The sequence below is a fragment of the Coregonus clupeaformis genome, chromosome 17, assembly GCF_020615455.1.
Source record: "Coregonus clupeaformis isolate EN_2021a chromosome 17, ASM2061545v1, whole genome shotgun sequence".
Lineage (NCBI taxonomy): Eukaryota > Metazoa > Chordata > Actinopteri > Salmoniformes > Salmonidae > Coregonus > Coregonus clupeaformis.
This window is the reverse complement of record NC_059208.1, coordinates 33,697,882-33,711,638: the sequence shown is the minus strand read 5'-3', so window position 1 is coordinate 33,711,638 and position 13,757 is coordinate 33,697,882. Positions and strand designations below refer to the sequence as shown.

General features: G+C 40.0%; 1 protein-coding gene across 2 annotated transcripts in view; it reads right to left on the bottom strand.

The window, feature by feature from the left end:
* Positions 1–8,030: 8,030 nt before the first annotated feature.
* The window catches only part of LOC121586278 (probable ATP-dependent RNA helicase ddx6), a 48,138-nt gene continuing 42,411 nt past the window's right edge, over positions 8,031–13,757 (bottom strand). For both annotated transcript variants that reach the window (XM_045226286.1, XM_041902861.2), the window contains 4 exons: positions 11,698–11,761; positions 9,816–9,917; positions 9,443–9,673; positions 8,031–9,091 (listed from right to left, as the gene is read on the bottom strand). In XM_045226286.1, the coding sequence (XP_045082221.1) occupies positions 9,456–9,673; positions 9,816–9,917; positions 11,698–11,761 (384 nt within the window). In that variant the 3' untranslated portion in view covers positions 8,031–9,091; positions 9,443–9,455. The remainder of the gene's footprint in view (positions 9,092–9,442; positions 9,674–9,815; positions 9,918–11,697; positions 11,762–13,757) is intronic.

Genomic DNA, 13,757 nt, shown 5'->3' with positions numbered 1-13,757 from the left:
GATAGCTGCAATAAGATTGGACAAATGCAATAACCGCCTTACCCAACCAATGCTTGCTGATAGATTGTTAAAGGGACGCCTTTTCTGATTTGGACAAGACAGCAAGGTTCTGAAGGGCTGAAGGTAGGGTCATCGCTGTTTGGAGGCTGCTGATTGGTGGACGAGGGGAGTCATTGAGGTTGGTTGCAGTTCAGGGATGTCAAATAAAAAAGTGCTGCCTGTGAAGGTCAGTGACAGCATGAGGGTCTTGGGTCAAATTCATAAAAAAACTAATGCAGGACATTTGCTTTAAAACTGCAACATTCTCTCAACCTAATGGCAAATTGTGAACAAAAGCATAAGATGTGCTATAAAACAGCACTTATTTTTCCTACCCCATGGAAAAAAACAAGTGTAGAATTGCAGACAATTTGCTTTAAAACAGCAACATTTTATCTTAGCCTCATGACAAAACGCGTAGAAAATCTGCAGCATTGCGAAACGAGTGGACTTAACTTGCAACAATTCTCAACCACTAACAAACGCAACTGTGTTGTGGATATGTGCTTTGTGCTGACACACTTCCGTCAATATCTATTGAAGCTTTACCTTTCAGTTACACTAATGACCTGAGCAGTCACTAACTTTACGTCGCTCTGGATAAGAGCATCTGCTTAATTTAAATGTAGAATGTAGGCCTACACACCTGAGTGCAGACAGCTATGTGTAAAAACATCACAAAAGCACACAACTTGGCATGTACACAAGCCTTCAAAGACAGCAACAATGAAAAACACCACACTTGCAATTTGAGTTCATTTTTATTACATTTTATAACCCCCTGCATTAATTCCAATGTCATTAAAGTACAGTTTAGGACAGTGATAGAAGTAGATAATTGAAGTACGCTTCTTGTATTGCTTGTGTTTCTAGGGTTACCGAGGGGGGTAATAAGCCAAATTGACATACAGTTGCATTTTAAATTTCAATATTGTAAGCAAATCAATGGTGCAACTTTACCCATCGACTTTCTCTATAATCAGATCAAGCATGCATGTATTCTCCAATTTAGTGGTGGACTACGGCTGTCTGATTTGTAAGACAAACTACCTCAAAGTTTCAGTGTTAAGACCTCCGTTTGTAATTCTCACTCTACATGGGGCTGAACAGTTTTGAAAATAACAAATGAGAAAGAAAAAGGAATAGCCACCAAGGTTTGTACATTCGCACATACAGTGCCTTCAGAAAGTGTTCACACCTCTTGATTTTTCTCATATTTTGTTGCGTTACATCATGATTTTAAAATTGATAAAATTTAGATTTTTGTTGGTCACTGGCCTACTACACACAATACTTTAAAATGTCAAAGTGGAATAAGGAATGTTTTTCTTTTTTTGGACAAATTAATTACAAATGTTTTGAGTCAATAAGTATTCAACCTAAATAAGATCAGGAGTAAAAATGTGCTTAACAAGTCACATAATACGTTTCATGGACTCACTGTGTGCAACAGTGTTTAACATGATTTTTGAATGACTACCTCATCCCTGTACTTCACACGTATATTTATCCTTAAGGTCCCTCAGTCGAGCTGTGAATTTCAAACACAGATTCAACCACAAAGACCAGGGAGGTTTTCCAATGCCTCTCAAAGAAGGGCACCTATTGGTAGATGGGTAAAAAAAAAAAAAAGAAGCAGACACTGAATATCCCTTTGAGGATGGTGAAGTTATTAATTACACTTTGGATGGTGTATTAATACACCCAGTCACTGCAAAGATACTGGTGTCCTTCCTAACTCAGTTGCCGGAAAGGAAGCAAACCGCTCAGGGATTTCACCATGAGGCCAATGGTGACTTTAAAACAGTTACAGAGTTGAATGGCTGTGATAAGAGAAAACTGGAGGATGGATCAACAACATTGTAGTTACTCCACAATACTAACCTAATTGACAGAGTGAAAAGAAAGTCTGTACAGAATAAAAAATATTCCAAAACATGAATCCTGTTTGCAACAAGGCACTAAAGTAATACTGCAAAAAATGTGGCAATGCAATTCACTTTTTGTCCTGAATACAAAGTGTTATGTTTGGGGCAAATCCAATGCAAACATTACTAAGTACCACTCTCCATATTTTCAAGCATAGTAGTAGCTGCATCATGTTATAGGTATGCTTGTAATCATTAAGGACTGGGGAGTTTCTCAGGATAAAAAGGAAACGGAATGGAGCTAAGCACAGGCAAAATCCTAGAGGAAAACCTGGTTCAGTCTGCTTTCCACCAGTCACTGGGAGATGAATTCACCTTTCAGCAGGACAATAACCTAAAACACAAGGCCAAATCTACACTGGAGAAACTTACCAAGAAGACAGTGAATGTTCCTGAGTGGCCAAGTTAAATTTTTGACTTAAAATCTATGGCAAGACCTGATCAACAAAAATTTGACAGAGCTTGAAGATTTTTGAAAATAATAAATGGGTAAATGTTGCACAATCCAGGTGTGCAAAAGCTTAGAGACTTACCCAGAAAGGCTCACTGTTGTATTCATTGCCAAAGGTGCTTCATTTTCAATACATTTGAAAACATTTCTAAAAACATGTTTTCACTTTGCCATTATGGGGTATTGTGTGTAGATGGGTGAGAAAGAAATATATTTAACCCATTTTCAATTCAGGCTGTAACAACAAAATGTGGAATAAGTCAAGGGGTATGAATACTTTCTGAAGGCACTGTACAATAACTACAGAAAACACAGGACAACTGAATTCTGAAATGGCTTCTCCCCCCTTAATGACTACAGAACATGTTTTACTCATCATACAAGGTATGTTGTATGTGACAAATTTAACCGTGGCTATGTTTAAAAATTCCAAACAAGTAATTTTGCAAATTAGAATTTCAGGACCAGTCATTCATCCAGGTTCCAGGAACAGAATACAAATAATTTTCTTTCCAGCTCTTGCAGAATTCAGTCTCTCAGTTTATTGAATGCAGAGTCTTGGCATGTAAGAGGAGTCTGCATTAGAGAAGCACAACACAGTCATGCATGCAATTCAGAATTTGTGCAACTGGAGATACATTTGAGGCTTTGCTGTATTAGCTCTATTGCAATTTGGGGATCAGGGGTATTCTGGCTTCAAAATTATTTGTACCAGTTTGTTTATTTTCTCCAAACCCCATGCTGCAATACCATAATTCCTGTTTGCTTAATTGCATTATACCCCAAACCCCTTTTACCTTTCCCCACCATATACCTTATAGGCTAGCTCTTACTCGTGTTCTTAAGAGTATGAACATGATTACCTTTTCCAAACATCTTGGAGTTACCAACAAGTGAACTTTCCCTCCCTCCCTCCCCCCCTCCCCCATTTGTACTCCTTCATTCACACACAGTCATAACTTGACTCAATGGCCAAGAGCGCGCACACACAGATACACACAGGATTAGACAGTTTATTAGGTACACTACACCGCTCACGAAAATGGTTAGCTCCTACAGACAGCGAGTCACGTGGCCGTGGCTTGCTATATATAGTAGGCAGAAAGGCATCGACACATTCAGTTACTGTTCAACTGAACGTTAGAATGGGCAAAATGAGTGACCTAAGCATCTGAGCGTGTTCTGATCGTCGGTGCCAGTCGCGCCGGTTCCAGTATTTCAGAAACGTCCGGCTTCCTGGGCTTTTCATGCACGACAGTGTCTAGGGTTTACCGAGAATGGTGTGACAAATAAAAAACATGCAGCCAGCGGCAGTCATGTTCGCGAAAACAGCTCGTTGATGAGAGGTCGATGGAGAATGGCAAGAATCATGCAAGCTAACAGGCGGGCCACAAACAGGCAAATAACGGCGCAGTACAACAGTGGTGTGCAGAATGGCATCTCGGAAAGCACAACTTGTCGATTCTTATCACGGATGGGCTATTGCAGCAGACGACCACACCGGGTTCCACTCCTATCACCTAAAAACAAGAAGCGGCTCCAGTGGGCACACGATCACCAACACTGGACAATTGAGGAGTGGAAAACCATTGCCTGGTCCGACGAATCCCGGTTCCTGTTGCGTCATGCTGATGGCAGAGTCAGGATTTGGCGTAAGCAGCATAAGTCCATGGCCCCTTCCTGCCTGGTGTCAACGTTACAGGCTGATGGCGGTGGTGTAATGGTTTGGGGAATGTTTTCCTGGCACACATTAGGTCCCAAAGAATTCAGGCTGTTCTGGAGGAAAAGGGGGGTCCGACCCGGTACTAGATGGGTGTACCTAATAAACTGAGTGTACAGACATTTACCCACTGACATAGACCGAATATTCCATCTCAACACTATTAACATTGCCTGTTTTCTAGTCCCCTTTGTGACCACTGATCGGAAAGAACAGCATGTGAAGGGAATCTGAAGCAAACTCTGCCTTGGGCTAGTTTGGGGTTTACACTATATGGGCTAGTATTGACCTATTGTCTTTGCACGGTATGGGTCACGAAGTATACTAGAAAACAGGCCAGGGACAACAGCCATAAGGGTATTAAGATATTGTATGTCACTCACAGACAAGCAAGCACACATAAACATTCACAGTTGCATTCAGACATTCACATTTCAGCCAATTGAACACCCAACCAAACAATATTACAGAACAGCCATTCATATACAGACACACAGGCAATCACATCCATACCAACAAACAAATGAGACGGGACATTAACTTACTCTTAAAACACACCAACCAACCTTGTTTCTCACACACCAAGTTTCTCTCTATGACACACACACACAAACATATAAAACACTTACGGACAGTCACTCACGCAAAGCACACAAAATGCCATAACGTGACATTAAAATTTTTTGGTTTCGATTCAATATAAATCCTGAAAGTCAGTATTTAAAATCAAACACATTTTCTTTTATTAGAAACTACCTCCACCATGAAGCAAATTCATTTTTTTGTTGTTATTGTAAACGACTTGTGTAAATGACGAATCATTTACAAACCAATTACCTCAAAATGATACCAACCACCTTGTAAAAAGATTGCCCTAGCTAACCAGTATGACTGTGCTCAGGTAGCATTCTCTCCAGCACTTAAAACAAGCAAACTAATCGTCAAAATATTATACTTTTTTTGTTCATTGGGAGACAAATGTGTTGAGTTTCAGATCTGTTGCAAACCATATTGGTTGGTCCACTGTTGTGCTGGAGTTCTTAAGTACCAGAGAGAGGAAAATATTGAAGATGCCTCAGCACCCAATATTGAAGACTAGGGGACTCGCAAACCCACACAACCCAGTGCCCCAAACCCCTGCTCTGCCCCCCTCCCTGCTTAGCAAGCATTGCCACAGATAATTTCAAAGAGAAGCAAAAAATATATATAACATATTTTTCTCTGCTCTCATCATCATCAGCTAAACATTTTTAGCGGGACCAAAAAAAAGATCACAGCTGCCAGTTTGAAGATGCTACAATTCGCTTTCAAATATAATTCTGATGTGAGCCAACCCACCCCACACACAAGAATAGTCCCTCAGCTTTTCACAATCATAACAAAACTGTATGAATGCCCCCCCCAAAAGACTCAGGGTCTTCCCAACCTAATGAATAGCAGAGATAACAAATGAGAGTTCTGCCAAGTTCTCAGCTCTGTATGTATCATATCAAAATACCCTCCCTTCTCTCTTGGAGCCAGGGTGAGGAACATAACCCAAGAGCTCTGAGGATTTTAAAATAAAAGCTTGGTTCTTGTTACCTAGTTTTTAGTCTAAATATACTATATTTTGGCCTTGGCATGTACCATTGGGATGCACAGTACATATTGGCAGTTAATACATTCACAACACTTTGGAGATTACATTGTACATTTGAGTCATTTAGATTGATTCAAATTAGACCCTAACCCTAAGGACATACCCACAAAACTGGCCCAGTGTTACCAACATGAAATGTCTACCTCTAAAAAACATATTATATTACTTTGAGGGTCCCTCACATCGAGGAAGACAAAGCAGGTCTTACAAATATGTTGAACCATGTTGTTTTGTACAAAGAAAACTACAAGATTGCCTCTAGGGCAATTCAGGCGGATGTTAGTGGGCCTTTTTATGGAAGAATGTGTTTGTTTCCTTTGCTCTTCATATGTGTTATTTCATAGTTTTGATGTCTTCACTATTATTCTACAATGTAGAAAATAGTAAAAATAAAGAAAAACCCTTGAATGATTAGGTGTGTCCAAACCTTTGACTGGTACTGTAGATATTTAGTGTAATTGTTGTTTATTGAGGTGTTCATGCAGGGCTCATATACGAAAGAGACAGTGGTTAAAAAGGTTTTAAAACAGACGCCATGCTGATTGTAATCTCCAACAACACTCTGTGCGTCTTTCAGAAATTGGATGCATATGACTGAACAGATGGTCAATTCTACCAGTTCTTTCCATAGCTGCAGACATATGGGCCTATTTCCTATATAGTGCACTACTTTATGGGTCCTGGTCAAAAGTAGTGCACTTTACAGGGAATAGGGTGACATTTTGACCCATAATCACATTAACAACATTATGGGTGCCAGATCATGCGCCCCCACAACATCAGTATGAAAGCTCCGAAAATTGTTTCACTAGTAAAATGCAGCACAAGCTCAGTAATTGGATGCTACTGTGACTTGTGTTTTCATGAATTGCTCCTGTACTGGTCTGAGATCGTTTATACATAGGGGAATTCTTGTCCGGTGCTATATTAGTTTGATTGTTGGCTACCATCCACAGTTTTTACAATGGGCCCAGTCTTATCTTCTTTAAGTAGTCTTGTATCATATTTATATCTTATTCACACAATTGATTATTCATAGTGACTGGAAAACAGTCATGTTGCGTCTAAGTAAAAGCTGCCCTTTTTTATTGCAACATTTACATTAAAAGTACCTTCGCATTCTAGATGATGGCAGTCAGAGTTTGAGCCTTGGTTATTGAACATCTAGAACATTAACAAGATCCCTAGAAGGAGTGCGCAACGAACGTTCTACTTGCATAATGGATATCTGAATCAACCAATGTTACAATTTAGCTTAATTGTGTTTTTATTCTGTCTGTTGTGTGAGAGAAAGACAGACTGATTAACTGATAAGAGCGCATTTGGGAGAGTAATTAAGGCACTTGAGTGTCAAAAGGCGTGTGAATGTAAGCGGACAAGATGGCTAGTGTGAATGAGCCATTATAAAAAAGAGTCCATCTTGTCTCTACAATGGAGGAACACCGGTTTAAATGTTTGAACGCGGTCGGGCCTTGCGTCCCTGGCAACCGCTTCGGTCCCGCCCACAAAGGGTAAAGAAAATAAATAACTTTGACCACTCATTTCAAGCTACGAAGCAAATGTAGTGAAATACTAGTAATTCAATACAACTGCATGAACGAAGGTGTTGTGTACCACTGTAAAAACATACGTTTGGTGGGTTTGTATCTAGTGTGAGTGGGAACACTACCACAGGTGTTTGCATCTCCGTAATTTGAGATAAACTAAACATTTATTTTGTCTAGTGACATGCATGTCATGTATACCTAGGTAACTCTAGCTAGCTTGAGGCAAGGCACAAGCAGTGTCACTTTTCATCAGCAGAAATATTGTTGAAAAAAACATCACTGTGTGCAATTTAAAGACCTGAGCCAGCTAGTTGTCATCGATAACAAATCAGGTTTGAATAACCTACCGTAAACATTTATTTTACGGTTGGGACGGACTGCGCCGCTGAAAGTGTACGTGACTCGAGCTGCTGAACTAGATAGCTGTTGATCATTTTGAACATGACCACTTTCAAGCAACCTAAAGCCATCAAGCTATGTAGCTATTTTCCAATACAGGCATTCGTTTGATAACCCAGCTAACTATATACACTGAGTGTACAAAACATTAGGAACACCTGCTCTTTCCATGACAGACTGACCAGGTGAATCCAGGTGAGAGCTACTGTATGATCCCTTATTGGATGTCACCTTCAATCAGTGTAGATGAAGGGGAGGAGACGGGTTAAAGAATGACTTTTATGCTTTGAGACAATTGAGACATGAATTGTGTATGTGTGCCTTTCAGAGGATGAATTGGCAAGACAAAAGATTTACGTGCCTTTGAACGGGGTATGGTACTAGATGCCAAGCGCAGTTTGAGTGTGTGAAGAACTGCAACGCAGCTGGGTTTGTCTCACTCAACAGTTTCCCGTGTGTATCAAGAATGGTCCAGCACCCAAAGGACATACCAGTCAACTCAACACAACTGTGGGAAGCATTGGAGTCAACATGGGCCAGAATACCTGTGGAACACTTTCGAAACACTTTAGAAAACGGACGATTTTAGGCTGTTCTGAGGGCAAAAGGGGGTGCAACGCAATATTAGGAAGGTGTCCCTAATGTTTTGTAAGCTCAGTGTATGTAGTAGTACAGAAAATACATTATTCAAGTCGAAGTTGGATATTAGTAGTGCTGTAGCAAAGGATTTATTATCGAACTATTTGTGAATTTATGAATACGTTTAAACCTAAAAATATAGCATCTTAATTCCAAGCAAAAATGCATGTAAGTGAATGAGCTTTCCAAGATCTGAAGTTTCTTTACCCTTAGTGGTCGTTCCTAAGGTTAACAATAGGGCTCATGTCATTGTTGATAAAAACCTGTCTTCCTCCAAAGCTGGCCATAAAATACATATTCAGCTGGAAACAATACAACTTGATCAATATTTTGCATGGTTCTTACTTTTTTAAAGACAATGTTCCTCACCCATCTCTGAAGTTTTTCAGCTGATTATTACCTTGCAATACCAGGATACAATCCAAAAAACATTAACCTACATGTCTTAAGCCAAAAAAGGACTGATGGATCTCATTCAGTGTGCATTGGGCAAGTTACCTTTCGTGCAAAACAACATGGTTAAGCCAATTTAAACCAAAAAATGCAGGAAGCTCTTAATGAAATAACAAGGGGGAATAAGAACAGAACATACAAATCAGCAAAAACTAAAATTGACCTTAACATCCATGTGCCAGGTTCTGAAGGTTGAGAAAAGACAAGTTGAAGAGGTGGCTGAAGCCTGTGTGCAAGAGCTGAATGTTGTGCAAAAGCCGGGTATGTCCTATTGTCCTGGATGGAAGATAAGGTGGCAAGGATGAAAGATGGGTCACACACGTTATGCACATCACAAGACTGGTGCCGAATTCGAAATATCCCTTATCCCCTTATTTGATAGATGTAAGAAATATGGTAATAGGGCCATCTTGCCTTCTAAAGAATTTACCATATTGCTTACACCTATCCGACCCTTTCAGATCTAAGTTAGGGTCGACCTAAAATATTAGGCATTCTCACTGGCATGTCAGACTGATAGGTATCATATGCATATATAAGCATTAAAGTACTGGGTCCATCTCGTCTTCTGAGGAATTTTCCATATTGCTAGACCGGCTCAGTAGCATGTTAGAGTGAATGACTCACCAGTTGAGGGGTTCTAGGGCTCCCCCTGTTGGCAGCCTGTCTCCTTCAACACCTCCTCCACCACCTCGCAGTCTAGGTTGGCGGCGTGGAACTCTGCTACGTAGAGATTCTTGTCGATGCTGCCAGGGATAGGCTTGATGTCGGTGACCAGCTGGTCCTCGATGGACTTCAGGTTAAAGCGGTCCTCAGAGGTGATCAGGTTGATGGCCAGGCCCAGGTGACCAAACCTCCCTGAGAGAGACAATACCACAGAGGGATGGAATGTACATGTGGCCATGTTTGCAAAACAGAACATTCAGATATTACAAGATGATAAAAAGCATTGACATAATACCACAAGAAGCACATAAACAACACAAGAAAATGTCCATACCTGATCTTCCAATGCGATGCAGGTATGTCTCGGCGTTCTTGGGGAAGTCGAAGTTGATGACAACATTGACAGCCTGGATGTCAATACCTCTGGTGAACAGATCTGTTTCAAACAGTAAACCAGAAAACAGTTTAATCAACTGTACTACATACCCAAGTAAAATCTGATTATACCAAACAAAATATACAGAAACTATTCATATGGATACGCAGGGCTTTAAATAAAAAAATGTAATTGGTAGCACTGGTGCTCCCAATTTAAAGTTAAGAGCACAACATAACATTTAGGAGCACCAGAGCATCCCCCCCCCACAATTTAATGAACTGCTGCTATTTAATAATGCAACACTAGTCACTTTAATTATGTTTACATACTGCTTTACTCATTTCATATGTATATACTGTATATACTGTATTCTATTCTACAGTATTTTAGTCAATGCCACTCCGACATTGGTCGTCCTAATATTTATACATTTCTTCATTCCATTCTTTTACTTTTTTTATTTGTGTGTATTGTTGTGAATTGTTAGATACTACTGCACTGTTGGAGCTAGGAACAAAAGCATTTCGCTACACCCGCAATAACATCTGCTAAATATGTGTATGTGTCCAATACAATTTGATTTGTTACCCACAAATATGGTATAAGAATAAATTATTTTAACGTGGATTTTTACTCATTTTAGACTGTTACTCAAGAAACAGTTCACACAAACACAGTACCTGGTTCTCCTTCCATATTGAAATCAAGAAGAAAAATAAGGAGAAATAAACCTGTTTACCGCTGTGCAATGTCACATGCATCCCTATGAATGAAGACTAGGGTTGGCCAATTTCTATTGTAGATTTTCTCAAATTGAAGTTGGTTCTGGAAGTATTCTAAGGATGATTACTAGGTTGCATAAACATGATTAGTGCGTTCCCCTCACAATTTTGGCCTTCAAATTTGTTTTCTAAACTAAATAAAGAGAATAAGTTGCTGCTACTGGTCAGAGTCTGGGAGGCAGGCTGCCTCTGACTGAGGAGAGAAACAGGGTTGCTTGAGCCTAATGCCTGAGGTTCAGAGAAACAGCCCATGTCTAATTCTGTAGCCTACTAGAAACCAGTTTTTTAAGGTTTATAATACTCAAAATTGAGCCGAATATGACTGTTACCAATTATCACTCGTTTTGAGAAATAGCGCTCACACGCGAGATGCACATCTTGTCACTTCGCAATAGAAACTTCCTCCATTTGAAAAAGTATCCTTTTCAATATAATTATTATTTGTGCTTATGAATTTAGCATGTTAAATTTGACTGCATTATTTTATTTGTTCCAAGTTAACAAACCCGCAAATATGTGTGCTAAGAAAAGAGGAGAGAGAGCGAAAGGGGAGATATTGCGCGTTTCTCCATTCACCTTACCAGTCTTGCGCAACTTTTTTTCTCTTCACAAACCTCGGCCTCTGAGGACCGGGCCAAACCAAAAGCATAATTGGAGATGAGGGGGATTCAATCATAAAATAAAGGTAGCATTGTGTGGTGTAGGCCTAAAGCCATAGAAAGCCAGTAGCTGCCTGTCGCTTTACATGTAATAATTTTCAATCAATCAAATTCATCACAGTATATTATTGAGGGGGTGAAATTGACCCGTCTCTAATATTGGGGTTGGGGGTTACGTGCCTGGGTACAACCATGAAACTAATGAATAGCTTTATTTCTCTAGGGCACTCAGAAACAACGGTAGAGCGAAGCCTAATCATTACAACAATTATCTGGGTGATTTTCTTTTTCTAGGTGCACTGGTGCTCCCAAATTAATATTCCAGGTCGCACAGCTAAATTATTAGAAGCATATGCGACCAAAATGGTCGCACTTTAGAGCCCTGTGGACACGTACCGGTGCAGACAAGATTTCTGCAGAGTCCATTTCTGAAGTCGTGGAACACACGGTTTCTGTACTCCTGTGAGGATTAAAAGAACACTGAATGAGAGCACTGAACACACAACCTCAGAAAAGCATCTCTTCTCATGGCTCCCATAGATTGACTAGTACAAACTCATATATTCCCCATATTTCTGCCCAAAGGTCTGTCTCCTCTCTGGTCAGGTTTTTTCTTGTAGGACAACAAACATGAATCTGAATCATCATTAAATCTGGTATGGTTTGCAGACCCACTAAATATGTTAATAATAACAATAATAATCATAATAATGGGTTGGAACCGGTCCAGGGAACAGAACCAAAAACTGGAAAATAATGACATTTTTGGAGGAACAGAATCAGAACCACGAACAAAAGTAATCTATACTGTTCCGGAACATAACTGTTATTTTAAAACCATGGGAACCGGTTAACACCGTTCCAGGCATTTTCTTCCAGTTCCACAAAAAACACAAAGTTACGCAAAGCCCTCACTCTGTCACTCAGAAACGTATTCCAGTGTCTGCCTGCCAGAAAATATTTGCCAGTGTGTAGGCAACCTGCCCTTCGACCTCATAAGAATAGTCTAGTAGCCTACTGACATTACAAGCGTGATTCAGAAGTTAGGGAGAGAGATTTTTCATTAGAGAAGAATTGATTAACCTTTTCAATGCTAGTTAAGGATACTATAGTTATCACCTTTCACATTGGATTTACGAACTACAAAAAGGTAAGACGTGTTTTTATTTTAATTCTGGTGCCGCTCTGCACACATAAGCTTGTTAGCTAGCTAGCTGGTCCAACGTTAAGCCAACTTTCTGAAGTTCAAAGATATTAAAAGTTTCTTCATAGAAGTCACTCCTCCGTAGGTACAATTCTGTGGGCCTAATTATGATGCTTGTCATAACAAGATGCCCAGTGCTTCAAGCCAAGCCTCCTGCACCGCCTCTCGCTCTCTCCCCATCCGCCAAATGTCAGTCGCATCTCGCGCCTTACTCTCGTCTGTCCAATGCATGTAAATAGCTTGCCCGCTCCATAGCAAGCTGCTCTATCCGCACTGATTGGTGAAGTAATTAATGTCGAGCTACAGTGCCTTCAGAAAGTATTCACACCCCTTGACTTTTTCCAAATGTTGTTGTGTTACAGCCTGAATTTAAAATGTATTAAATTGTGATTTTGTCGTCACTGGCCTACACACAGTACCCCATAATGTCAAAGTGGAATAGTTTTTCGAAATTGTTACAAATTAATTAAAAATGAAAAGCTGAAATGTCTTGAGTCAATTAGTATTCAACCCCTTTGTTATGGCAAGCCTAAATAAGTTCAAGAGTAAAAATGTGCTTAACAAGTCACATAATAAGTTGCATGGACTCACTCTGTGTGCAATAACAGTGTATAACATGATTTTTGAATTACTACCTTATCTCTGTACCCCACACATACAATTATCTGTAAGGTCCGCAGGAGGTTGGTGGCACCATAATTGGGAGCGGAATCAGTGGAATGGTATCAAATACATCAAACACATGGCTTGATGCCATTCCATTTGCTCTGTTCCAGCCATTATTATGAGCCGTCCTCCCCTCAGCTGCCTCCACTGGTAAGGTCCCCCAGTCGAGCAGTAAATGTCAAACACAGATTCAACCACAAAGAGTGAGGCACCTATTGGTAGATGGGGAAGAAAAGAAAAAAAGCAGACATTGAATATTCCTTTGAGCATGGTGAAGTTATTAATTACACTTTGGATGGTGTATCAATACACCCTGTCGCTACAAAGATACAGGCATCCTTCCTAACTCAGTTACCGGAGAGGAAGGAAACCGCTCAGGGATTTCACCACGAGGCCAATGGGGACGTTAAAACAGTTACAGTTTAATGGCTGTGATAGGAGAAAACTGAGAATGGATCAACAACATCGTAGTTACTCCACAATACTAACCTAATTGTCAGAGTAAAAAATAAGCCTGTACAGAATAAAAATATTCCAATACATGCATCCTGTTTGCAACAAGGCACTAAAGAGTAATACTACAAAA